We start from the raw sequence: 27,877 nt of genomic DNA, 5'->3' as shown, positions 1-27,877 counted from the left end.
AGGGAGTGCAACTCTTTAATATATGTTAAGATTCTTCTAACATCACCAATTGCAACAATGCCTTAAGTCAGTGGTCCAACTGTGGGTCCCGACCCCGTTTTAATGGTGTTGCCAGGGCTGTCTTAGACTTGCTTAGGTCCAGGACCAAAGCCTGAGGGCTTCAGCCCTGGGTATAACGATTCAGGTGACAGGCCCCCTGCCTGGAGCTGAAGTCACTGGGCTTCAGCTCTGGCCCCGGCTTTGGTACCCCCTCCTGGAGTCATGTAGTAATTTTTATTGTCCGAAGGGGGTCACAATGCAATGAAGTTTGAGAACCCCTGCCTTAAGTGGTCAACAGCAGCAGCATTCCCAGATTCAGTTGTAACTTTAGCCCTCAATCTTGGGTTTATATACAGTTATCTGTAGCTGGCAATTTGTATATAGTACAGTATTTAAACAAATATATAACCTTTAAAGGTGGCCTCACACATGACACATCCGCTACAGAAAATTGGCAGGCCCAAATGGCTATATAATTTTCAGATAAATGCAGTATACAGTTTCAGAGTAACAGCCGTGTTAGTCTGTATTCGCAAAAAGAAAAGGAGGACTTCTGGCACCTTAGAGACTAACCCATTTATCTGAGCATGAGCTTTCGTGAGCTACAGCTCACTGCATCGGATGCACACTGTGGAAAACTGCGGAAAATACTGTGGTTTCCCACAGTGTGCATCTAATGCAGTGAGCTGTAGCTCACGAAAGCTCATGCTCAAATAAATGGGTTAGTCTCTACGGTGTCACAAGTCCTCCTTGTCTTTTTGCAGTATACAGTGCATGCCAAGGTTGCGTTTTGCAATTTGAGTAGGACTCCTGTTGCTAACGTTTAGTCATCCAGCCATCGTCAAATGGGAACTGAAGGCATTTACAGGATTGGGCCCAAGGAGCCCAGCACCCAGAGATGCTGAGCATGAGGAACTCCCATGGACTTCATTAGACTTCTACAGGCTTAACAGTTCAGTGGTTCGAGGCCAAAGATGGCAGTAAATGCTTTCAACAAACTAATAAGGCTTTGTGGGATGGAAGAATGAGTCAACAAATGCCTAGGCTACATTAGCATTGGGAGTTTGTTCCCTCCCTCGCGCGCACACACACAATGCCGGCTAGAAACTCCAACTAACATCAGTGGCAGTTAAACGTACATGCCAATGAGAGGTTAGACAGCGTAGTCAGCTCTTTTGTTATTTGTACCTGTTTAATAATGTTGAGGTGCTGCTTTTCTGTTTCTGTTCGTTTTTTCAATTCATCTTTTAACTTGTCCTTTTCTGAACAAATATCCAAAATCAGTTCCTGATGCTTTTTGTTTTCTTTAATCAATCTGTAAAGATGAAATAAAATTGCTTTGCTTTGTTGTCTGTGTGGAAGACAAGGAAAAGTGATCCAAGCAATTGGGCACTGGTACTTTTCAACCCAAAACAGCTTTGTTGCACACCCCTATAGGCAAGGCTTTTACAAAACTGCAGACAGAGCCTTAGCTACACTGCAGCAATTGACGTGACACTAACAATGTGGCTGGCACTAATGTAAGTGATTACTTGCATGGTCTCCATCACCATGACACTAGAGTACTTCCAACACGTAAGTGTAAAGTCACAACCATTTGTAAACATACAGATATTATCTTCATTTTACGGTTGTGCAGAGTGATGTGACTTGCCCAAGGTCACACAGGAAGCCTACAACACAGCAAGAAATTGCACCCAGTCAGGTCCCTTAACCACAAGATCATCTTCTCTCCCCCACCTGTAGGTAGTTCAAATGTTTTAAAATAGTTTGTTCCTTTACAGTAGTGGTTCTCAAAGAGGTGTACATGTACCCCTGGGGGTATGCAGAGGTCTTCCAGGGGGCACATCAACTCATCTAAATATGTGCCTAGTTTTACAACGGATTACATAAAAAGCACTAGCAAAGTCAGTACAAACTAAAATTTCATACAGACAATGACTTGTTTATACTGCTCTATAGACTATACTCTGAAATGTAAGTACAATATTTATATTCAAATTCATTTATTTTCTAAGTCTATGGTAAAAATGAGAAAGTAAGCAATGTTTCAGTAATACTGTGCTCTGACACTTGTATTTTTAGGTCTGATTTTGTAAGCAAGTAGTTCAAGTGAGGTGTAACGTGGGGGTACACAAGACAAATCAGACTCCTGAAAGGGGTACAGTAGTCTGGAAAGATTGAGAGCCTCTGCTTTACAGTATAACAGTTTGAAGGCTGAATCAAAGCTGTAGCCTAAATGATAGCATATTTGTGCTGATGATTATGGCTACATACTGCAGCATTCCAGAAGTGATACAGAAGACAGTTATACCTAAAACTCAGGGGTAAAGTTTTCAAAAGTGCCTTAGGGCCCAATTTACAAAGTACTTAGGAGTCTAAAGATGCAGACAGGCACCAAGGGGGATTTTCAGAAACACCTAAACAGGTTAGCTAACTTCAAGGCACTTAGGGGAGTGGAGGGAGTTGCAGGGCTCACTGTTTTGGAAAGGGTATAAAAGGCAGAAGTAGCAGCAGTACTGGTTTGTCTGCATCTCTAAGACAGTGATCAGTACACAAGACTGATCTGCTACAATCAAGTATTTACAAATGAGGGGCACAGTAAACAAACAGGTAAAACCCAGCTAACTGGTTTGTACACAATACCATGGAATTACTACCATCTAGACACCCACTGCCTTCAACTCCCACTCCCCAAAACACTCCCAAATTCTTTGTAACGGCTTTATGCATAATGTACACATGCCAGACTCACAAAGTCACCGTTTTTTTACACTTAGTATGTTTTCTGATAGCAAGATTACCAAAATCATAGCAGATCTCTCCAGAATCCCATGCTTTGAACGGGAAGTTCTCTCTGGAAGATTTTTTTTTTTTAATGTGGTCATCCATTACTGTGGTATCACAGTTCCTCCCACAAGAAGTTAACACAAAAAATACAGAGACATATAAATAAAAGCCACTTTCACTTCCAGCCCTGTCAGCAGAAAAAAGAGTTTAAAGTGGAAGGTTAGGTTTTTCCAGTGACCAAATGCCCCTCATGTTATACAGAGAAAGCAATATGAAAGATAAAACGAGAACCAAGAACTCAAGCAGTGAGCTGAAAGAGTGTTTGAACAATCTTCGTTCAGTAAAACTGAGTTAACAATTCGAGTACAAAAATTTCTTGTAGCAAACTTTGTATATATACAGTAAATTATGAATTTCAAAAGCTTTCCTGTAACTTATTACTGTGTTACCAGATGTTATTTCAATGTTATTTGATGCTTGAAGATGTATGCATAAAAATAAAATCCCTTAATTGCTTCATACTTTTATGAGAACTGAATTAAAGATTTTCTTTTCAAGCCTTCTTTTTAAAATCCAAACTTGGCCATCTCAAAAACTGGCAGAGGAAACTTTAATTTAACAATCATAACTGGTTTAACAATTGGGACAGCTGATGAAATTCTTCTGGAGGAGATATAAGCATGAAACTGAATAAAAATTAGAGTGGATTAATTTATCATATTTGACAAAGGATTCATGTCACCAGTACTTTGATGGAGTTAACAAGGAATTCTAACTAATGTAGGCTAACTCACCAAGGATTTCAGATTAAGGATTAGCAAATGTCTGTTCAGTTCATGCCACATTCAACAAGAAGTTAGAGGTCTATGTATACTCATTGTATAAATTTGTAAATTAAATTTAGAATGATTATAGAGTTTGTAAAATAAATAAAAAACCTCATTTACACAACATCTTTAAAAAGAGCTAATATAAGCCAAAATCATGACAGGGTTAACAGCAACAACTAAGATCACATATGTTGCACAACATGGAAGTTGTAACTCCACAATATACAAGTAAGGATACTGTTGCACATACTTATTTGTCCTGAGGTTAATCTAGATACTCACTTCTTTATCGTTTGCTCCTGTTGGACGTATTTATCTTGCACACATTTTTCAAAAGTCGCTAAGGCATGTTCACCCTTCCTCATTCCATTTGGGAGCTTACGCTCTTTTGTAAAATCTGTAGCTAACAGTTCAGATTCTATTTCTTCTAGCAAAGCCTCCTGTGATGATGATTGTTGTATTGTGGAAATAAGTTTCTTGGTGCAGTCTGTGTCATAAGGGCTTTCAGAATAGATTCTATTGCTAGATTTTTTCGTAAAGTCACACTCCTCCCTTAGCTCCTGCAGGATTTCCATTAGGGATTGTTCTGTGCCATTACTTTTTGAAACCTGTTGTTCAAAATCTTCACCAGGCAAGTGTTCTGCATTCACAGAGTCTTCTACTTGCCTTTCAGAACATGTATTAGCACAGGAATCCCCGCCTCCACTACAATCAGGTGAAAGCTGCAGCTCCTGTGCTTCACTTATGGCTCCATCCCCTCTTACATCAATAGTTGGTACATTGTAGTTTGATGCCAACAATTTAGGTTCCCTTTCCAAGCTGGAATCCTCATCACCAGTATAACCAACATCTGAGCAGTCCTTCACTTCAGAAGTCTTGCTTGTGCTCTCATTACTTGATGAGCCGGAAGGTGTATTGTCTTCCTTTGATAGATTGACTGGCTTCAGTATGCTCTGTATTTCCGGTAAACACTCTTCCATCCTTCCGTTTTAGGAATCTAGAAAGAGAATTTGGACAATATATTACATTCAAGAAGTCAAGATTAAAACGGGGGAGAGGAAAAAATACTTGGTTAGAAGTTCAGATACTGGAGGAAGGAGAATAATTTTGTTTACATTGCCAATGGTTAGCCAATGTTTTTGTCTGCTAAACATTTGAACATTCACTGTTCCAACAATTATAAATCTCTTACTTAAAAAAAGAAGTTCAGGGGACGGGGGGAGGATACCAGACACTGAAATTTAACTTAATTTTTATGTAGTAGAGGGTTTTTTTTCTCCCTTTCAGTAACTCTTGCAGTCTGAAGGGAGGAAACTGTAGAGGTGGCAAATGTTTTGTTAATTCTACTGTGTTTTTAAAAAACAAAAACCAAGCACTTCCTGCTACTTTCAGATAAAAATAGCAGAAACAATGCTTTCAAAGAATAAAATACTGTAAAGGTTTCATTTTAAGCTTGCCAATGAAGATGATTCAAAGACTCACAACAATGATGCCTTAGAGTACAAGGTCTCTTGCTATAGAGTGGAAACCACCAGTCATTCATAACAATCCTTCAGGGGGTCCACAGGTTTTTCCTCCTCCACACTCAGTGAGCGCACATACGTACACTAGTTTCTCATCACCAAGTACTGACTGATCAGTTCTTTGCTTGTTGTGACCCTTGAGTATGTATGGAGGTCTCTAGACCCAGAAAACTGGAGTGGTTCCTTTCACCTTCTTCCCCACATGGAGCTACAACTGATCAATGCCCAGCTACTGGATTTTCAGTCAGTCAGTCTCCAAGGAATCCCCTTAGGCTACACATGGGTAGCTTCTCTTCAGCCCTTGCCATGCTGGCCAGCACCTTGAGCAGTAGCTTGTATGGCTTCAGCTATCACTAAACAAAGGGACATCTAATTGGTTTCTCTTTTAGCTTGAATTAAGGGTGCTTAATATACCCATCAACTTTAACAGGTCTGTGATCCACAGCCACCATTAATGCTTTCCACTATAATATGTAAATGCAGCTGGAAACAATGAGGAGCCACCTGCCCAGCTGTCTCTACTAGGAGGAGACAGGAACACTACCCAGGGATGGAAGCCAGTAGCTGCATGGGAGCTGCCAGCCACCAACAACAGGAAAACGTACAGGGGAGTGGAAAGAGAGGCAGACAGAGACAATATCAGAGGAGGAGCACACCAGGAGAGCATCAGATGCCTGGACAACATAGATAGGGAAGCCTGAGGAGAATAGCAAGTTACAGGAACAGAACACATAGGAGAAAAGATATACTGAAGACAACAACGATCAGCTTTTTTCAAAAAGGACAACTCACTTCTCAGACCCTTTAAAAGAGACGCAAAACACTTTCCTCTCGTCACTTTCAACACAAGATGCAATGCTCTGGAGCTGCTGAAGATTAAATCATCGGAAGCAGGCAGGGATATAGTCTGTGCAGTCACGACTGAATGGAGGTGGCGTACAAGCCACTATTACCATGTAGTCTGCACTATGAAAGAGTGAACTATGCCTGCTGCATCTCCTTTGCTTTCACACAGCACTGGGGCTGATTCCTGTTGTATTCTTCCACCAGGATCCCCTATGCAATCTCTTCATAGATGTTCACATTTCTGCAACTGGGCTGCAGCTATGTCTGCACAGTCTTGTCTCCCCAGAGACCCAGGGGACCCAATACTTCTGTCTACTCCAGGCAACTGCACATCTAGAGCATGTAACTGGCATGGACAGTTGCTCACAACAAGGGAGAGCTGCTAGGTGCGCTCACTTAGGTGGGCAATCAGGAAAAAGTATTTAAAAAATAAACAACGTGTGGGGGAAGTGACTTCTGACCTCCATGACCCTGGGCACTGGTGTTCACAACTGTAGCCAGAGCGGTCACCGTCAGGCACTGTGGGACAACTGCTGGAGGACTGTTATGGTCAACATTGGTCACACAGTGTCTACGCTCACATTACATTGACCTCAGTAGGTTGACCATGCCTCAACACTGTTTGGGGAGGTGATGTTACTGCATCACTGTAGCAAGGCGTTTATATCAGCAAAAGACAAATTTGAGCATAGACATATGCACAAATAGGTTGACATAAGTCGCCTTGCGTGAATCTAACTTGGTAGATTAGACCAGGCCTAAAAAAGGAAGTCATACCAAAATAACAGTCTACATAAGGAGTTTTACTGCCCTACCTTGACCCAGGTCTCAGAGTCACAGACTTTCAGGCCAGAAAGGACCATCACGATCATCCAGTCTGACCTCCTTAACATCACATGCCACAGAACCTCACCCACCCACCCCTGCAATAGGCCCACAACCTCTGGCTCAGTTACTTTAGTCCTCAAATGTTGATTTAAAGACCTCAAGTTTCAGAGTATCCGGCACTTATTCTAGTTCAAACTAGCAAGTGACCTGTGAGAAAGCCCAAGATGAATGTGGAATCAATAGACCCCAATAGGATGTGATAACTAATTTTTTCCATTTCAACTGCTAACATTTAAATAGAAACAAATGTCAACATTTTTCATCATTTCACTGCTGAGCTTCATATCAGAAACTTTCATCCAATATGTTTACATAAGCATGGATGACCCTCCCAGCTCTATTTTGCTATTTATGTAAAATAGCCTTTGCAAATGAATAGAACAAGACAACAAATTCGAACATGCATACGGCAGAATACACCAGATATTCTTTCAATTATTCAAGCAATTGCTTGCTACAGGTCTTATAAATTAAGGTAAGAGATAGTCACCATTTTATCAACTAAAGTGTGTTGGTAATGATGCAGTTTGTAAAATTTCAATAAAACTTAGCCTAGCAGTAGCAATTTTGTTAAATCAAACCTGACATTTTGGCTAATATCTATGATGCTTTCTACTGTGCCCTAACGTAGGTTGTCAGATGTCAGCGTGGTTATGGAAAAACAGAACACTGACACAAGCTTATGACAAGATAAAATATTTTATCGACAGCGATGGAGGTGGCATTTATTTGTATACGGTGTAAGAAAGTGGCGTGGTTAATCTCTAGTTGGCGTCAGCACACAACATGATTAAGTCTATTAGTAACCATGGCAGCTAACCATGTTTTGACTTTGCCAGATACCTAGATCCTGTAACTAGTCCATGACACTTGGGTGCTCTGGCAGAACCCTCCAAGCATGCCTGTACCACTAGTTTGACCAGTTCTCCTTCCTCCCAGTTCTCTACAGCATAGGGCATTCCAAAGTGCATTCTCTCAACATTTCGCTTTCCATGCATAACCTCCCAGCACTTTTGCCTCTGTGCCGCAGCCCATACAGGATTAAGCAGCATGGATGGTGGGGATACACAAATGTGGTTTCAAATGAGCTGCATGGGGGGGTCCGGGGGGAGGCATTGCATGGACACAGTTCAACCAGACTTGATGTAAACAGACCAAATGAGAGTTTCAGACACAAATTACCAAAAAAAAAAAAAAATTAAAAAAAAATAGGTGGTACGTGGAGTGCAGACAAGTCTAAGCCTTCCACTTCAAAACCATAGCCCTGCTATAAGGTAATAGTCACCAGTTCAGCACAGGACAAGAGAGAGAATGAATAAGATTTGCATAGGAGTAAAACACCCCTCTCTCCATCATACTGACAGACAATAGCATAGCCATAAGTACTAACTCTGTATTCCCAAATCCAAGCAGTCAAAAACCATGAGTCAGGCCTTCAAAATCATGATTTCATCATTTTTAAGTTTACATTTTGCTTTCTGGTTTTTGAGTTTTTAGGGTTCACATTCCAAGCTTTTCTCTCTAAGTATGAGGACTAGAAACTGGCTTATTTTGTATAAATGAAAGCAGAGAGTCTCATCACCACATGATTCCAGGAGCTTGAGCTTTAAGGGGAAAAAAAAACACCACTGAGAGGGTTGGTAACACTACTAACTCAGTGTTGCAAACTACTACTTTGGTGGGAATGCTACAACATATTTTGCATGCACCAGAGATGACTTGCAAATATTTTTCCTCTGTCACTTGACGGTATTTCCAAAACTTTAAAATTTAATTTTGCGGGGCAGCACAATTCAGATATGTTTTAAATATTGCCTTTGTGCTTTGAGGGAGTAAAACTATAGTTGCAGCAGGTGGAAGACGTAGGTTTTTTTTGGTTTTGTTTTGTTAGTACCAGAGGATGGCACTGGCAAGAATGTAACAATTTTTGTTACTGATAGTAATCCCAGGTATCATCCTTCAAAGTAAAATGTGCCAGCAGGAGCAACGTGGTGAGGGCAGCCAGGAGGACAATGACATCTGAACAGTTTGCACATACGAAGAGTGGGAAGCAAGGGGAGGAAAAGAGGTACTAATTTGGTTTAATCTCATGGTTTAGATTTAGCATTTTGGGGGTTTACACTGAGTCCTGTATTTCATTGATGTCTTTTCTGATAAATTGGTCCATATGCATTTCTGCTACACGAGTGTGTGCAGGACTGAATTTTTCAATATACACAGCAATATACCCACGAGACAAGAATCGTCCCTATGTTTATAAGTTCTGTGCTGCCTGCTAAAATGAGTAACACTTTTTTGGCATTCATGACACACTCTGCTGTAGGAATAAGAAAATGAGTACTTGTGGCACCTTAGAGACTAACCAATTTATTTGAGCATGAGCTTTCGTGAGCTACAGCTCACTTCATCGGATGCATACCGTGGAAACTGCAGCAGACTTTATATATACACAGAGAATATGAAACAATACCTCCTCCCACCCCACTGTCCTGCTGGTAATAGCCATGTACATTGGTCAAACTGGACAGTCTCTACGTAAAAGAATAAATGGACACAAATCAGATGTCAAGAATTATAACATTCATAAACCAGTCAGAGAACACTTCAATCTCTCTGGTCACGCAATCACAGACATGAAGGTTGCTATCTTAAAACAAAAAAAAACTTCAAATCCAGACTCCAGCGAGAAACTGCTGAATTGGATTTCATTTGCAAATTGGATACTATTAATTTAGGCTTAAATAGAGACTGGGAGTGGCTAAATCATTATGCAAGGTAGCCTGTTTCCTCTTGTTTTTTCCTACCCCCCCCCCCCCCCAGATGTTCTGGTTTAACTTGGATTTAAACTTGGAGAGTGGTCAGTTTGGATGAGCAGGAGAGTGAGTTTGTGTGTGTATGGGGGTGGGGGGATGTGAGAAAACCTGGATTTGTGCAGGAAATAGCCCAACTTGATTATCATGCACATTGTGTAAAGAGTTGTCACTTTGGATGGGCTATCACCAACAGGAGAGTGAATTTGTGTGGGGGGGGTGGAGGGTGAGAAAACCTGGATTTGTGCTGGAAATGGCCCACCTGATGATCACTTTAGATAAGCTATTACCAGCAGGACAGTGGGGTGGGAGGAGGTATTGTTTCATATTCTCTGTGTATATATAAAGTCTGCTGCAGTTTCCACGGTATGCATCCGATGAAGTGAGCTGTAGCTCACGAAAGCTCATGCTCAAATAAATTGGTTAGTCTCTAAGGTGCCACAAGTACTCCTTTTCTTTTTGCGAATACAGACTAACACGGCTGTTACTCTGAAATCTGCTGTAGGAATGTTAGGGGAAAAGCAGACCTGGAAGTGGGTGGAGGGAAGATGGGTCTAGCCAATGACAAGGTCTTAGAAAGCTGAAGGATGTGTGTTATTAATTCTGCTCTGAAGGTTGATGAAGAGGAACCTTGTTTTTCATTATTTCCTTGTAAATTGGATCATAAAAATATAGACTAATATTATGATTACCACTTATATAGCCTCTTATGATTCAGCATTTGACACAATATTCAGAGTAAACTGGTTTAAAATCTTAGGGTCATGTTTTGATCTTCAGCTGGAAAACTTTTAAAGGGACACTGTCAACTTAAATATTTTGGAAATGAATATTTAAATAATGCATTTTTTGCCTTTTGCAGAGTGTATATATTTTTTTTTTTACGTTTCCTTTAAAAAAAGTTTAAGGGTTTTTCAGCTCCCTCTTTAATGTTTATCACAGTCTTTTCAGCAAGCAAGAAACTGACTATATAAAGGGAAAAACAGTGAAGTTGATGATACAAACTGAAAAGAAGTGTTTTGCTAGTGTCTTTCAGTGTCAGTAATCTTACAGGTGTGTTGTAACTATGGCCCTGCGTCCACAGTTAATGAGACTATCGGTATCTTTAAAAGTTAAGCATCTGTGCATTTGCAGGACCATGGCCTTTACCAAGCATAAAATTTCAGACAAGATCATTTCCAAGTTGAAGGTGTCAATTTAGAAAATACTTAAGTAAAAATATTTATTTTTCTGCTAGTCTTTTGTCTGACCCAGAGCACTTTTGCCGAGATTGAAGTGCCCTCAAATCCACATGGGAATTTTTTGAAGAAGTTTAATATATTTATTGGAATCATTTAACGAAGTAGGGGCCTGATCCGCACAGTATGGATCCAATCTGCAAAGTGACTCATGTTGGGCTGCAGAATCAAACCCTTACCTTGTTTATCCGTTTATGTCTGATCTACCCCAAGGTAATTATTCAACTCTGGTTCTTATCCAGGGTTCACTCCCATACTCTTGCAAACTGACAACCAATTATACAGCCCTCTGTTAACTTCACTTTAAGAAATGTAATAAGCAGAGGATTTGGTGGGTTTTTTAAAACAATGTCTGTCAGACACTGATTTTTAATGTTATTTTGTGGTGAAAAATTAAATTGTAAAGAAGAGCACAAGAGTAAGTTACATGCATGCACAACCATGAGACTGATCATAGTACAGTAATAAGTTTATCATGCTGAATTACTACAAGAGGAGAGTATCTGTGATCACACTTAAACTAAAAAATATTTTGCAAGTCTCTGCAGAAAATAATAAGCTTAAGGAAATTCACTCACTGAAGACTAGATGATGCAGATAGCATTTGTTTTAAAATGTTTTCAAATTAAACTTCTGATTAATTTATTAGTCTAGAACCACAATAATGCATGACATACTAGGCTGGAGAGATTCAACTTTAACTTGCAGTGGTAAAGTAAAGATTATTTTCAATTCTTTGTCACCAAATGTCAACTTGCTAAATGTATTAGCCCATCATGCAACCACCAGACAGACTTCAGAGCACAGGTCAGCTAAAATACAATATTCTTTCAAACTCTGGAGATGTGAAAGTATCGAGACACCTCTTACAGGAAGTGAAATATTAATGTCCTACTCCTCAAGAAACACATGCCACCCCCTGCTACCCTTCCATATATTCTATTCACTCTAGATATGGCAATAAAGCAGACGGTTCGCAATTTTCATGTGAAACTCTTAGTCCTTGTCTAAATATAAATTGTACTGTTTTAACTAGGTGTGATTAAAGTGGTACAACTCTCCCCAGCATGGATAAAATCATACCAGTATAAAGATGCTCTGTACAGGAACACCTGCATCTACCCTAAGGACTGTACTGATAACTATTTCAACAAAAATTTAACCAAAATAGTTAAAGCGGTACAAAAACGGTGCGTAGACCACACCTTACCTCAAGATTTCTTCAGAGGGACTCATTTATACCTTCCAATTTTAAACAGCAAAGTCCTTAAACTATTTAGAATCTTTCTTTATATTCATGGTCCCTCCTCAAACCTGTGTTGACCAACAACCTAGAAATCTTCCTGTACTATTACTGCTCCTGTAGCTTTTATAGGTTGTATTTTGTCAAGGTCATTTTCCTTGAAATTCATCATAGAATATCAAAGCAAACACCTCTAAGCAGTAATCCTTCAAATGCTCTGCAACTTCCACTAATCCTCCATATTGCTAACCCCACAAGCTCAAAAATTAGAGGACAGACTATAAGAGATATTTTTAAAACCTGAATTGCACATACAATAGATAAAAGTGAATTAATGTGTAGCTTGCTCTGCTGGTCACCAGGAGAGGGGACTATTAATCTTCTCTCCCTCCTGGTTGGTAGGGTCCTTCCCCTCTACTGGCATCTGGAAAAAATGGGGTTTTACCCCTCTGTTTTTCTCTTCCTCTCCCTCCTACTAATGAGTGGAAGAAAGATCTACTTTTTCTTCTCTTTCTCTATAATTAGTGGCCAGGGTTGTGGGGCAGCTGTCTGCTCCACAGAAAAGAACTGGTTGTCTGTGCTATGTGGTGCAGACTTCCTCTCCTTTATGTGCAAGGAATTAGTGGCACGCATAAAAGTCAGGTCCATTTGCTCCTCCAACTCCAGTAACGCTCATCTGGTCTGCATAACACTCACTCATAACACTGCTCATCAGGACACAGCCAGCAGAACCCAATAATAAGGTTATTGTTATTCACCTTTCCCCATATCGCCAAGAGGGAAAGAATAGCATCTTCACGCTGCTTATGTGAATTACGAATGGTACTCAAAGATGTTGGGTGCATGAGACCTGCATATCAGTCAAATACTGTCGAAGCTGAATCCAGAGCACAATTGTCTAACCACACGAGTTGTACCACTTTAAGAACACCAGTGAACTGAAACTTTTACAAACCCTCCCCGCCACAGCATGGATGTAGTTATCACATAAAACACTTTTATATTGATACAGCCATCCCCATACGGAAAGGGAAACAAACTATACTGGGATAAGTTACAAAAAGTATATCATCAGCCCTTAGTGGTTAAACAAGGTGGTTAAAAGACCTGTGCCTGGTTCATACTTCCAACTGTTACTATTACTGACAGAGCTGCAACAGCGGTAGAAGGAAATATAAAGAAATTCTAGCGTAGACCTAGCCTTACTGAGCTGAAGAACAGAAGCCAGAGTCCCTTTTTGAGCATGGGTTGCATGATTTCTTTTATTAGATATTCTTGGTAATCTCTACATATCAAGTACTGTACCACACCAACAAAAATAAAAGTTACTCATTCTTTAAGGCAGGCTTGTGATGTAAAATTAATGGTAAAATTCTGCTTTGGATGGGACTTCCAGAAGTTGGTCCGGAAGCCAAATGGCAAACTTGAATCAAGAAGGAAAATCAGCTGCATTACGTGTAGGACATGGTACAGTTCTCTTTATTTTTTCAGCATTGTTGCTTTTGACACAGTACTACAGGACTAGTACACCCTTCAAAGCAGCTGAAACCAATTGTCACTGGTTTCACTCTTACAGGAAATCAGCTGTGGGCAACTGGTCCAACCCCCCCAAATAACAAATTTTCTTAACCATACTTTTAAAAACAATTCTAATAAAATCTAATAAATCTAGACAACCATGATTGCTAGTGGGCTGTAGGGTGATAAATGAAGATTTTTTTTCCCATGAAAAGTACAAGGCATCTAGAATCAGAGATGCTACAAGAAAGAATTCATGGCTTTTCCTGACTCTTCCATTAGCAAATATAAGCAATATGACTTCTATTTCCTGGAGTAAATTGCATGTATTACTGCGCTTACTTTGAAAACTCATGGTTACGGGTCATATGGTGTTGCAACACAATTTCCTACTCCAAATTAAAAAAAAAAAAAAAAGAGAGAGACAGGGACAGAGAGAGAACGAACTCCACCCACAAATTGAGGATTGCTATGAAGCATAAGTAGATGTGTTTGACCGATTCTGCTCCACCTGTTATACGTCACCTTTGTTAATTAGGGAAAAGAACAAAGTGGCCTGATTTTCAAAAGTACTAAGCACCCAGTGCTCCCATTGACTTCACTGTGTGTTATGGTTGCTCGGTACCTCTGAAAGTCAGGTCACAAGATTCCAAGTGCATCCTCAGCTGAAATTCAGCCTCTTTTTGTTAAAATGGAACGTAGTTTATCTATGTCTGCAAGCTACACTTTGAATGTTATCAAGATATTATTCCACTTAGAAAATATTTTATCTGTACATTTACTGACTTAATTCTCCAAAACTCATGTTAAAATATGTCAGTTTTATAAATCTATATGAACCTGCAAACTCTCCTTAAAATTATTCTTTACTGTGATGTCTGCAACAAGCGCCAGTTATAAATTATTTTATGAATCATTTTTTGTCCCATTACGATGTGCACATGCCTAAACTGAATAACTGGTCTTATTGCTATAATTAACCCTTTACTTTCTTCCCACCTTCTTTTTCCCTATCATTTGCTACACTCACTTGTTTCTTCCATTCTGATATTAGGCCTCAATCCTGTAAGATGATCTGCACAAATGGGCCCCTATATAAAAGCACTTTTTTGCCAAGGAAACAATTGTTAAAGCTAATGAAACAACAGTGATCACTGGGAACATTTGTAAACATTTTTCTGCTGCAGTACAATCTAGAGTGGATGTTGTAGGGTAGACAGGGTTCACGTATTTACCACATCAGATCATCCAACTCCTATGACCTGTCTACACTACAGCTTCCATCACCAGGAAAAACCTATCAATGAAGTTTCCAACTCCTCTAGATTACCAGAAATAAAAACGTGGACAAGTATCTATGGGATTATTTATAAAGCTGTTTTTGCGTTCAAGGGTTTTGAGCAATAAAAATCTTGAGTACAACTGATTTAATCAAACCCCCTACTCCAAATGGAAATACTAACAAATGACAAGATACTTTAGTCATTGTAATATAGAATAGGGTGAAGGATTTGTTTATTTGAAAAAAAAAAAAGCGTTAACTGTTAAGATTAATTGGATGGAAAGTATTCAAAGTGTATAAGATTGTTTAGAATTTTCTTGCTGAACATACAAAATTCAACATAGAATATTCAAAATAAGACTGGAAATGATTATGTGCAAAGACCTTCATTAACAGCACTAAGTATTATTAGCAAGCCCATAACTGTTCAGATAAATTAGCCCTATGTAGAAATTTTCTCCTAGTAATACCATAGTACCGAATATCATTCCATGTCCTTTACACCATCCTGTTATAAACACCTTACTGTAAAATTAAAAATATATTTTCCACTACCTTTTAAAAAGTTACTCTACTACAATACACAAAAACTGCATTACAAGACGTATCAAGAACCTGACAACTGACAGAAACAAGGAAACTACTTTCGCAAAAAGAAAAGGAGTACTTGTGGCACCTTAGAGACTAACCAATTTATTTGAGCATGAGCTTTCGTGAGCTACAGCTCACTTCATCAGATGCATGCCGTGGAAACTGCAGCAGACTTTATATATATACAGAGAATATGAAAAAATACCTCCTCCCACCCCATTGTCCAGCTGGTAATAGCTTATCTAAAGTGATCATCAGGTGGGCCATTTCCAGCACAAATCCAGGTTTTCTCACCCTCCACCCCCCCACACAAATTCACTCTCCTGCTGGTGATAGCCCATCCAAAGTGACAACTCTTTACACAATGTGCATGATAATAAAGTTGGTCCATTTCCTGCACAAATCCAGGTTCTCTCACCCCCTCACCCCCCTTCCCAAAAACCACACAAACAAACTCACTATCCTGCTGGTAATAGCTCATCCAAAGTGACCATTCTCCCTACAATGTGCATAATTAAGGTGGGACATTTCCAGCACAAATCCAGGTTCTCTCACATCCCCCCCACCCCCATACACACACAAACTCACTCTCCTGCTGGTAATAGCTCATCCAAACTGACCACTCTCCAAGTTTAAATCCAAGTTAAACCAGAACATCTTGGGGGGTGGGGGGGGGGTAGGAAAAAACAAGAGGAAATAGGCTACCTTGCATAATGACTTAGCCACTCCCAGTCTCTATTTAAGCCTAAATTAATAGTATCCAATTTGCAAATGAATTCCAATTCAGCAGTTTCTCGCTGGAGTCTGGATTTGAAGTTTTTTTGTTTTAAGATAGCGACCTTCATGTCTGTGATTGCGTGACCAGAGAGAATCATAGAATATCAGGGTTGGAAGGGACCCCAGAAGGTCATCTAGTCCAACCCCCTGCTCAAAGCAGGACCAATTCCCAGTTAAATCATCCCAGCCAGGGCTTTGTCAAGCCTGACCTTAAAAACCTCTAAGGAAGGAGATTCTACCACCTCCCTAGGTAACGCATTCCAGTGTTTCACCACCCTCTTAGTGAAAAAGTTTTTCCTAATATCCAATCTAAACCTCCCCCACTGCAACTTGAGACCATTACTCCTCGTTCTGTCATCTGCTACCATTGAGAACAGTCTAGAGCCATCCTCTTTGGAACCCCCTTTCAGGTAGTTGAAAGCAGCTATCAAATCCCCCCTCATTCTTCTCTTCTGCAGGCTAAACAATCCCAGCTCCCTCAGCCTCTCCTCATAACTCATGTGTTCCAGTCCCCTAATCATTTTTGTTGCCCTTCGTTGGACTCTCTCCAATTTATCCACATCCTTCTTGAAGTGTGGGGCCCAAAACTGGACTCAGTACTCCAGATGAGGCCTCACCAATGTCGAATAGAGGGGAACGATCACGTCCCTCGATCTGCTCGCTATGCCCCTACTTATACATCCCAAAATGCCATTGGCCTTCTTGGCAACAAGGGCACACTGCTGACTCATATCCAGCTTCTCGTCCACTGTCACCCCTAGGTCCTTTTCTGCAGAACTGCTGCCTAGCCATTCGGTCCCTAGTCTGTAGCTGTGCATTGGGTTCTTCCGTCCTAAGTGCAGGACCCTGCACTTATCCTTATTGAACCTCATCAGATTCCTTTTGGCCCAATCTTCCAATTGGTCTAGGTCCTTCTGTATCCTATCCCTCCCCTCCAGCGTATCTACCACTCCTCCCAGTTTAGTATCATCCGCAAATTTGCTGAGAGTGCAATCCACACCATCCTCCAGATCATTTATGAAGATATTGAATAAAACCGGCCCCAGGACCGACCCTTGGGGCACTCCACTTGATACCGGCTGCCAACTAGACATGGAGCCATTGATCACTACCCGTTGAGCCCGACAATTTAGCCAGCTTTCTACCCACCTTATAGTGCAAGATTGAAGTGTTCTCCGACTGGAGAGGTTCTACGAGCCTCTGACCCACTAACCCAGGAACTTATCCTTGCAACAAAGCCCGTTGCCAATTGTGCCCACATATCTATTCAGGGGACACCATCACAGGGCCTAATAACATCAGGCACACTATCAGAGGCTCGTTCACCTGCACATCCACCAATGTGATATATGCCATCATATGCCAGCAATGCCCCTCTGCCATGTACATTGGTCAAACTGGACAGTCTCTACGTAAAAGAATAAATGGACACAAATCGATGTCAAGAATTATAACATTCATAAACCAGTCGGAGAACACTTCAATCTCTCTGGTCACGCAATCACAGACATGAAGGTCGCTATCTTAAAACAAAAAAACTTCAAATCCAGACTCCAGCGAGAAACTGCTGAATTGGAATTCATTTGCAAATTGGATACTATTAATTTAGGCTTAAATAGAGACTGGGAGTGGCTAAGTCATTATGCAAGGTAGCCTATTTCCTCTTGTTTTTTCCTACCCCCCCACCCCCCAAGATGTTCTGGTTTAACTTGGATTTAAACTTGGAGAGTGGTCAGTTTGGATGAGCTATTACCAGCAGGAGAGTGAGTTTGTGTGTGTATGGGGGTGGGGGGGATGTGAGAGAACCTGGATTTGTGCTGGAAATGTCCCACCTTAATTATGCACATTGTAGGGAGAATGGTCACTTTGGATGAGCTATTACCAGCAGGATAGTGAGTTTGTGTGTGTGGTTTTTGGGAAGGGGGATGAGGGGGTGAGAGAACCTGGATTTGTGCAGGAAATGGACCAACTTTATTATCATGCACATTGTGTAAAGAGTTGTCACTTTGGATGGGCTATCACCAGCAGGAGAGTGAATTTGTGTGGGGGGGGTGGAGGGTGAGAAAACCTGGATTTGTGCTGGAAATGGCCCACCTGATGATCACTTTAGATAAGCTATTACCAGCTGGACAGTGGGGTGGGAGGAGGTATTTTTTCATATTCTCTGTATATATATAAAGTCTGCTGCAGTTTCCACGGCATGCATCTGATGAAGTGAGCTGTAGCTCACGAAAGCTCATGCTCTAATAAATTGGTTAGTCTCTAAGGTGCCACAAGTACTCCTTTTCTTTTTGCGAATACAGACTAACACGGCTGTTACTCTGAAAGGAAACTACTTTGTTACTAATTCAATAGTTACTAACTACTTAGTTACTAACTACTAGAAAAACAAATCCACATGATGCAATGTGGCATGGTCTACACTTCATCACACAGTTTTACACTAGGGTAGTATTAAAGGAATAATGATTTGATACTACAAAATATTCTGAATTTTTATAATTATGTGATTTGTGGTAAAAAAAAATTCAACTTTAATTTAAAACCATGGGTCTCATGGGCTAAGGTCACTAACTATAATCATTTAATTAGGGAAAGAAATAGGTCAGCATGCCCAGTCAGTGTCTAGGAAATGTATAGATATGCATTTGTCATCAGAGCACGCTTTATGACACATGTACTGTACACATAGTACAGTCTAACAATTAAAATTGAACAGAGAGCTCTTGCAGCTTGGATTATATGACAGCTATGTTGTTACTCAAATCTCAAAGCATTTACTCAGCTGAAAGTAAAAGGACTGAACACGTCTTTGTACTTCAGTCGTTCCACCAGTCTGGAGAGGGGGAGGGTAGATTTTTTAATAGAACAGGATATCTTCAGTTACTGTTTTATGTTCATTGCATAGATCAAGACAACTAGATTTCCTGTTCTATTTCCAAGTCAATAATACAACACATCTTTAATTTGCATGGTGTCTTTCATACAAGCTGCATCACAATACACTTTATTGAATTAAACAATACTACCAGAAGTAAATGAGAGAGAATTTAAGCAGTAAAGGCAAGTGAGAAAAATGTATTTTCAACCAAGATTCATAAGGAGATGGGGAATCAATTAACTGGAGAAATAAAGAAATTGTGTTCTACATGACAAGAAATAAAGAGGAGCTGCCTCTCATACAGGTCCATCAGTTATGGCTATAATTAATATTGTGCTTTATTAGGTTAGCATATTTTATTCTCTCTAGTATGCTTGCTGCTAGTTATATATACGCTACAGAGTTGACAATTATGGTCAGAGCATGTGCAGAGTGACAGAAGAGAGATTGCTGCTAGAAGTTCAAAAGAAGAAACAAAGGTCCATGAAGTCAGTTACAGAAAGTCTATGGAGGATTTTAACAACAAAGGGAGGGTTGGAATCAGATCCTTAAATGAATATTGGACCAGTGGGTGCTGTTTGAGGATGATGCTCATATAATCATGGGATTTTTGGTACATGTGAAAGGGCAGGTGCAATCTGGAGAGATGGGACTCAGGGAGGCCAGGGCAAAGGACTGTGCAATATTAGAAAAGAGGGGAGTAAAAAGGGATACTTTCAGATAAGATGGAATTGAGTCAGTGACTCGGATAGGCATCATTGTGGTTGTAGCAGTGATAAACACCAAATAGCAATGAGGTTACAGAAGTGTAAGTAAATTGACAGTCAGAGTCAAGGAGAGTTTTGCTCGATTGCCAACTGGCTTTTCAAAAGTTAGACCGGCTTCTGTCTTCAGTAACCTTGTTAACTATCATACCAATAAACTCTGTGTCTAGACTGGCCAGGAACTCCCATCAGCTCGATGACTCAATTTTCTGCATGTTTTCAGCAGCAAAATCATGCACTTTTGCATCTGCTCCAGTCTCAACACTGATTTTGGTTAGTAAGATAGATGAATGATTCCAGAGAGATACCTAAGTTATAGCAGTAACTGCCTTTTTACCAGTATAGTTTCCTAGGATTCTAGCCAATTGTCATCTTGGGGAAATTATGTTCTGTCAGTCTAAAATTTCCCTTATAGGTTCAAGATTCCCTCCTCTCACACACACACAAACTTCTGCCCTTTATAAAACAAGCACAAAACCCTACTCTGTAATAATGCTAGTGCAGATCAGTTGCTGTGACCCAAATTATGCAGCGACCAATGATATCACAATAGTTTTCAGAATAGCAGCCATGTTAGTCTGTATTCGCAAAAAGAAAAGGGGAACTTGTGGCACCTTCGAGACTATCAAATTTATTGGAGCATAATCTTTCATGAGCTACATATCACTTCATCGGATGCATCACGAAAGCTCACAATAAAATAAATTTGTTAGTCTCTAAGGTGCCACAAGTACTCCTTTTCTTATCACAATAGTTGTTAACTCTATAGCAAATATAATGAATTCCAAACATACCCAGAGATAATAAAATATGCTAACCTAATAATGCACAATATTTTATTATAGATATAATTGAGCCACCCATTTCTGACTGAGAACTTCATTAAATCATAAAGATCTAGAGACCAATCATTTTGTAGCATGGACAGCTTAATAATACAGAGAATCTCATGCACTCCTCCTTTTACTGCTGGGGGGAATTCTGCACCACTGCAGAATTTGCACAGAAATTAATGTTCTGTGCAGAATTTACTCCCCGCACCTCCAGAACTGAGCTGCTGAGCTGATGGCCGCCACTAGGGGCCACTGGACCCAGCAGAGCCCAGCTCACAAATAGAAGACACTACCAGGGGAAGGAGGAAAGAGCAGCAAGGGTTCTGGGCAGCTGCAGTTCCTGGCACGCCCAGGAGGAAGCGTGCAGGAAACTGCACACAAGCCTGGATCCCAATAGGATCAGGCTGTTTCTCCCTCTGGGTCCCTGGTCTCTAGGGGTGTAGGGGGTGCATGCAAGTATCTGGCCTGGGGAGAAGGGGCCCATAGGTGGGCTCTGGGGGGGGGGGGGGTGAGTGTCTGAGTGGGGTGGAATCTGGAGAGATGTCTGGGCCCTGAGCTGGACTCCAGGGGAGAGGTAGCAGAGAAACAGGAACTGGGTTGTTTTAACTCTCTACTCCTGGGGGGAAAATTTTGTGTGTGTCTGTATTGTTACAGACACAGTTTCTGACTTTATTTTTAAATAAATTATAAAAATAATTGAAACTAGAGTGATTATATATAGTGTTATTTTGACAAAAAAAATGTAAAGTTTTAAAATACTGTATTGTGTGCAGAATTTTTTTGGGGGGGGGGCAGAATTTCCCCATGATTATTCTTTCCCATTTATAACCACATGGACCACTTCTCCTGCTCACTCAAAAATTGAATGGACCACTTATTCCTAGCCCTAATTGTGTAACATCCCTGTGGCAACTATAGTGATTGCTCACACAGAAGGATAATATGGGGAAAGTGTTTAATGTATTTTAGTGATGTTTTAATGGAATTTAAAAGCTTGAAACAAGATAGAGAGACAACTCTGATCAACTAGCTACCAGTCATGGGTCCACGAACAGCAGTCTGAGAACCTGTGTGTTTAAAATAAAGAAATTGTTTCTGCTGCCTCTTGTACTGCAAGCAATTCTTTCTAGGACAGCTAGTTTGATCATATTATTGTACCACTTGGCGGTGTTCACTTTGCTTGCTGATTTCCAACATAAAGCCAGCAATCCTGTACTAAGTTCCATTCCACTGTTTCAGAACAAAGTACGGATAGAAGACACCATGTAAAAAAAAGTTGTACTTTAGTTCTGTGTACTACTAAATAAGATAAGAATGATACGTTCTGTGCACGCAACAGGAGTAGAATATGCCTCTCAGTGCTGGTATACATGTGTTTAAGCACCATTAAGGAAAAGTGCTTAAAAAAAGCTCAACTCAAACATGGCTCAACATGGTTACAGATAAGATGGTTTCTAACATGGTTTGGCTTGAACTAAACCATGTTTAAAATCTGTGTTTTAAAGGTCTTTACTTAATATAGTATAACTTTCTATTTCCCTGTTTGACTGAGACAAGTAGTTTATTACCATTACTACTATTTAGACAGTGCAGGTCTAGGCAACATGGCAGTAAAACCACCTGAGCTCTATCTACACTAGCACTCCCTTCAGTGGTAGGGCAGAAGTAGGAGATTTCTCAAAAATTGCTACTATAAGACACTAGTCCTAATCATAGTTACTTCAAACATCGCTTACTTGGCTCATGGAGGTAGAACCAAACTGTGTTCCAGGCTGCCTGTCTACGCAGGGAAAGTCAAAGAGGATTGCAGCCGTGGTCAGGGCACAAATCTGTTTGTAACAGGAATGGAAAAGTCTACGGTGTATTAAGGCTGTAACAGTGCTCTAAACACAAGTGTAAATTGACACAGCTCTCTGACCCAGTGTAGACAAAGCCTCACTGTGTTATGAGCACTAAGCTTCAGGAGATGGGAGGGATAAAGGTAGACTGGCAGAGTACATAAAAGCAAGGAAATTTAGAGTATCAGACTATCATTTTATTTAATTGTTTTTAATGCTATTTATATATATTTAATGGTTGCAGGTTGCTCCATTTCAGCACTGAGGTGCAAAACTCAGGACTGTATATCTTCAAACCACTATGACTCACTCTAAAGGAATTGGAAAACAAGATATGCTGTTTTAACTGGGTTTTCTTTGCTTGTGTCACACCTTGTGCATTACCTTAGTATGTATTTTTTACATGATTCCTTTGAAGTACCTCTGAGTTTTTCCCCGTATCCTGCAAAGACTTCATATTGTGATCTGATTGATGTTTTGGCAGTGAAACCAATCACAGCTCAACTTGAAGATAAAACTTGAACATGGTTAGGTTTACCACTGGGGCTAGATTTGTTACAATTACAATGCAAGTCACTGGGCAACCAGAGTCTGTTAATATTTAGTCTGTCTGGTTCCAAGGTTACTGTACATGCGATGGTCAAAGTGGATCTATTCATAATTGTCGGGGGGAGGGGAAGGCGGAATCCTACAGTCCCAGCAATGGGGCTGGCCTGGGGCCCAAAACCAGTAATCTTTACACAGGGTTTTAAAACAGCCTTTAAGCTCTAAGGGCTTGCTAACAAAAGGAAGGGGAGGGGAGGGACAAGCAGATAAATAATCCTTCATTGGGGGAGCTGCAGCAGTGCAGAAACATATTTCATAATTTTCCCAGTGTAGAAAAGACTTAGCACCCTCCTAGCTAAACTGACACATTCCTAACTAAACCCGGTTGTTTCTGTACTGTTCAGCCACCCACGTCTCAAACCAGTGCAGCTCCACTGGCAACAGCCCTAGTGTAGCCTTGCTGCAGTAGCAGCATCTTAGCTACCACGTCATCCAGACCCGCTCTGGGCAGGGGTGGATGACTTGCCTGCTGAAGTGCCAATTAACTCCTAGTAACCTGTCTATATGAGAGCTCCCCCAGACCATTGCTAGTTAAAACACTGTAGCACCCTGAGTTGGCTACGTCAGTGGTTTTCAACCTTTTTTCATTTGCAGACCCCTAAAAAATTTTGAACGGAAGTGCAGAAATCTTGGACATAGGCTGCAGACTCCCAGAGGTCTGCAGACCAAATTGAAAACTAAGTCATGGGTTGAGCCAGTGTGAACTAAAATGGGTTTTTAATTAAAGGAGTTTCCAAAAGTTGCTACAACCCTGCAAATCCAAAGTTAAAGAACAGCTGAAATATGGTACTGTTCCATATATACTGATCAGTCAGACTCATGTGTTACTGTGCTGGAGCATTTCTATATTACAACAAGGTCCCCCTGCAAACTTTTAAAAGTGCGGATGGGACCAAAATATCAGTGCTCAGGAGACCCAGATGAGTGAATAAGCTTTAAAGGTAAATTCATTAATAGAGGTCTGTTAAAGATGAGAAGTATAGTGGGCACACAATATTCTTTTAATGTTAACTTTTCAAATATAAATCTCATGTGCTCCCAGGAGTTAGGAACTATACGAACCTATGAAGGAAAACGTGATCCTAATTCCCACGAGCACATGAGATTTTACATTTTAAAAGCCACTACTGAGTGCACATTTGTCCACACTTCTGCATAGCCAGTTTCACTGTTTCCCATGAAGAGTCAGTTTATCAGTTTCCCCTGTTCATGAGAGTCTTCCAGAGAGCAACAGCACAGAAATATACGTTTTTTTAAATAAAGCAGGAAATTGTGACTATATTCTATCCAAGAAGTTAGCAGGGAAGACTCAAAGGAAATGAAACTACTTTTTAAAAATTATTTTATTTTGATGAAGCCAACTAGATTTCACCTGGATAATGTCCCTTTAAAGTTAGTATCTGTAAATTTGATATTATGAAGCACTTTCGGATTTTTTTAATGGGTGCTGCATTATTAGTATTATACTGTATTATTTTACCTTTCATAAAGGAAATTCTACTAGAAGAAAAAGTAAACAACAAAAATAAGAGTACTGTATTAAAAAGAAATAAAAGGGCAGATTGGGATCTTCATGTGTAAAATCAATCCTGCAACACAACCTGCCCAGATCTTCAAAATGTCTCTCTGAGGTTCCTGGAACTCTGTGTGGGTTTAAAGGATCCACCAGTGAAGATTGCTTTCTCAGGATCAGAGCTAAAAATATGGACTACGCAAACAGAATTTTTCTTCTTGCCTGAGTTGCTGTAAAACCTCCCATTTTTAAACCTGGAACTTCAGACAGCTCTTATAAATAAAAGCTGAAAATACATATTGTACTGCAGTAATCTTGCAAGGTTAAAAAAAAAATCCCTTCATGTCAGCTATTCCATAGCCTTCACATAGTTTTACCACAAAAACCGCAAGTGTATAATAGAAGCACAAACCGCAGAAACAATGGGAAGGCTTTGTACACTCTATGCATTAGGACAGTAAAAATATAATCAATACTTTCCACAGAGGGGGGAAAAAAACAAATATGAGGGGGGAAAATCAGATGATACACAGCAGGAGCTAGACACTTTAAAGCTTCTGAATGAGGAGATGGTATAAAGCTGCCTAGTCAAGACTTTAACCTCCTTGTATTCAATTTCATTTTGCTTTTTTCCCTCTCCTAAACTTGACCCTTTCCCACAGAGGCCACAAGTTACTGATGTCACTCCAACTACAGCTACCTGCACCTGGATTCCTTTGCAACAGATTCATTGAAATCTCATAGCAACTAGCAATTGAAAAGACCACACACAAAAGCCTAAAGTAAATTTTGTCTGCTGTAGTTTCCACTGTACAGAATAACCACAGTTAATATTTTATTATTATTAAAGCAATCATTAAATCTTGCTGTTTTATTATTAGTTTTCAATGTACATTTAGGGGCAGCTCTGGCTCTCAGTATTTAGAGAAAGAACAGGAGTACTTGTGGCACCTTAGAGACTAACAAATGTATTTGAGCATAAGCTTTCGTGAGCTACAGCTCACTTCATCGGATGCATTCAGTGGAAAATACAGTGTGGCGATTTATATACATAGAAAAGATGAAACACGGTGAGCTATTACCAGCGGCTGGGGGGGGGGGGGAGAACGAGGACACCTTTTGCAGTGATACTCAAGGTGGGCCATTTCCAGCAGTTGACAAGAACATCTGAGGAAGGGGGGTGGGGGGGGAATAGTTTTCCTTTGTGTAATGACCCATCCACTCCCAGCCTCTATTCAAGCCTAAGTTAATTGTATCCAGTTTGCAAATTAATTCCAATTCAGCAGTCTCTCCTTGGAGTCTGTTTTTGAAGTTTTTTTGTTGAGGAATTGCAACTTTTAGGTCTGTAATCGAGTGACCGAAGAGACTGAAGTGTTCTCCAACTGGTTTTTGAATGTTATAATTCTTGACATCTGATTTGTGTCCATTTATTTTGTTAGTCTCTAAGGTGCCACAAGGCCTCCTTTTCTTTTGCGAATACAGACTAACACGGCTGCTACTCTGAAACCAGTGTTTAGAGAAACACCAAAGCTCCTTAGAGTTTTATTACCTAATCACTTTTGGTACTTTGGAGAAGGAAATAAAAGCACTAAACTGTCAGACAACCCAGCAGGCAGCTGCACACCAGGATCATCGGTGACGATCCTATTAAAGAAAAGAAAAAGAAAAGAAAAGTACTTGTGTCACCTTAACACCTAGGGAGGCAGCTCTAGAACGCTGACTGGCAAGAAAGTCAGGACTCCTGGGTCCTCTCTTCCTCCGTCACTTGGGGCCTCTGTTTGCGTGCGCCCCTGGATCAGTGGCTACAGTAAGGATTCCCTAACTCCCAGGCAGAAGGGGAACGTCAATAACCAGCCTGGCCATAAAGTGCTGCGAGATCTTTAGACAAGAGAAGGGGGACAACCATAAACCATCAGCATGATCCTAGCTCCCTTGTCCACACCAGGCTTCCCCAGCGAACTCTTCCGGGCGGGGGGGGAGGATAGCGTCCTAAGCATCAGGGGTTAAAACTCTTCAGCAGCAAACTAGGGAGGCGAACTAGCGAAGCAAGTCGAACGCGGGGGTCGCGATCAGCCAGGGCCGGCACCCGACGGAGAGAGCTGGGCAGGGGCACAGGGGGCTGAAATGCACCGAGCCAACCCCCGCTTCCACCCTCCCTGCCGCAGTCCCACTGACCCCGGCCACAGCCTCCCGGTCCCCCGCCAGCGGCCTCTTACCCGCTTGTTAGGAGGGTGGGAGCCAGAGCGGCGGCAGCGCCTCCATGGCCGCGGCGGGGGCCCCCGCGTTGTTCCTCCTCCTGCGGCAGCTCCCGGCCGCAGCTGGGCGCTGACACATCAACAAAGATGGCGGCCGCAGACGGCCCGCCCGCCTCGGGTGGGCGGGAGGCGGGGCTGGCGCTGGCGCTCTGCCCGCAGCGGGCCCGGCCTGTGTGGCTCGGGCGGGCGGGGGAGGCGCTTGTTGCCGGTGCGGAAAGGCTTCTCCTGTGTCCCTGCCCCACCTTTTTTGCACGGCGCTTCCCCGTCTCTTACTCACAAGGCCCGACGCTAGCAGTGATGAGGATGATGAAGGGCGGCAGGAATCCGACGGAGGGATGCCTCCCACTGGCACCTGCTCCAGGCCCTCCTGGAGGAGGGACCACAGCTCCCACCCGGGGCTCGTCTACACTCACAGGGCGCTACAGGATTGCTTCTCCCGTCAGTGTAGTTTAGCCCCCCCTCCCCCCCCCAGGCAGTAGGTGTGGGAGGAGCTCTCCTGTCAACACAGGGCTGGCTGCCCTGGGAGTTAGGTCAGTGTAACTCGGTTGTGCAGGGGTGTGGAAAATCTGAGTGACGCAGTTACACTGACATAAGTTGGCCGTGTAGACCAAGCCTTCTTCCTACTCCTTTGCTGCATTATTTGTTATTGCTGTTTAGTATCTCCAGGGGCCTTTACTGCATTATTAGTTTATGTGATCTCACAGTCCCAATGTGCACTCGTGAAAACTAAGGCCCCTCTTCAGCAAACTACTTAAGCGTACACCTAACTATAAGTAAGCCCATTGACTTCAGAGTTGGGCAGATACAAAGTA

At 41.2% G+C, this 27,877-nt stretch overlaps 1 protein-coding gene across 4 annotated transcripts in view; it reads right to left on the bottom strand.

The window, feature by feature from the left end:
• The window catches only part of CCDC186 (coiled-coil domain containing 186), a 59,391-nt gene extending 32,225 nt beyond the window's left edge, over positions 1 to 27,166 (bottom strand). For 2 of the 4 annotated variants that reach the window (XM_073354303.1, XM_073354306.1), the window contains exons 1-3: positions 27,027 to 27,166; positions 3,942 to 4,656; positions 1,228 to 1,354 (exon numbers count right to left, since the gene is read on the bottom strand). In XM_073354303.1, coding sequence (XP_073210404.1) covers positions 1,228 to 1,354; positions 3,942 to 4,639 — 825 coding nt within the window. In that variant the 5' untranslated portion in view covers positions 4,640 to 4,656; positions 27,027 to 27,166. Of the gene's footprint in view, positions 1 to 1,227; positions 1,355 to 3,941; positions 4,657 to 22,589; positions 22,669 to 26,359; positions 26,455 to 27,026 lie in introns of those variants that run through there. The other 2 variants (XM_073354304.1, XM_073354305.1) reach the window with 2 other exon arrangements.
• Positions 27,167 to 27,877: the final 711 nt, after the last annotated feature.

The sequence above is a fragment of the Lepidochelys kempii genome, chromosome 7, assembly GCF_965140265.1.
Source record: "Lepidochelys kempii isolate rLepKem1 chromosome 7, rLepKem1.hap2, whole genome shotgun sequence".
In the NCBI taxonomy this organism is placed as follows: domain Eukaryota; kingdom Metazoa; phylum Chordata; order Testudines; family Cheloniidae; genus Lepidochelys; species Lepidochelys kempii.
The sequence above is the reverse complement of the archived record's forward strand: the minus strand, read 5'-3'. Positions and strand labels throughout refer to the sequence as shown.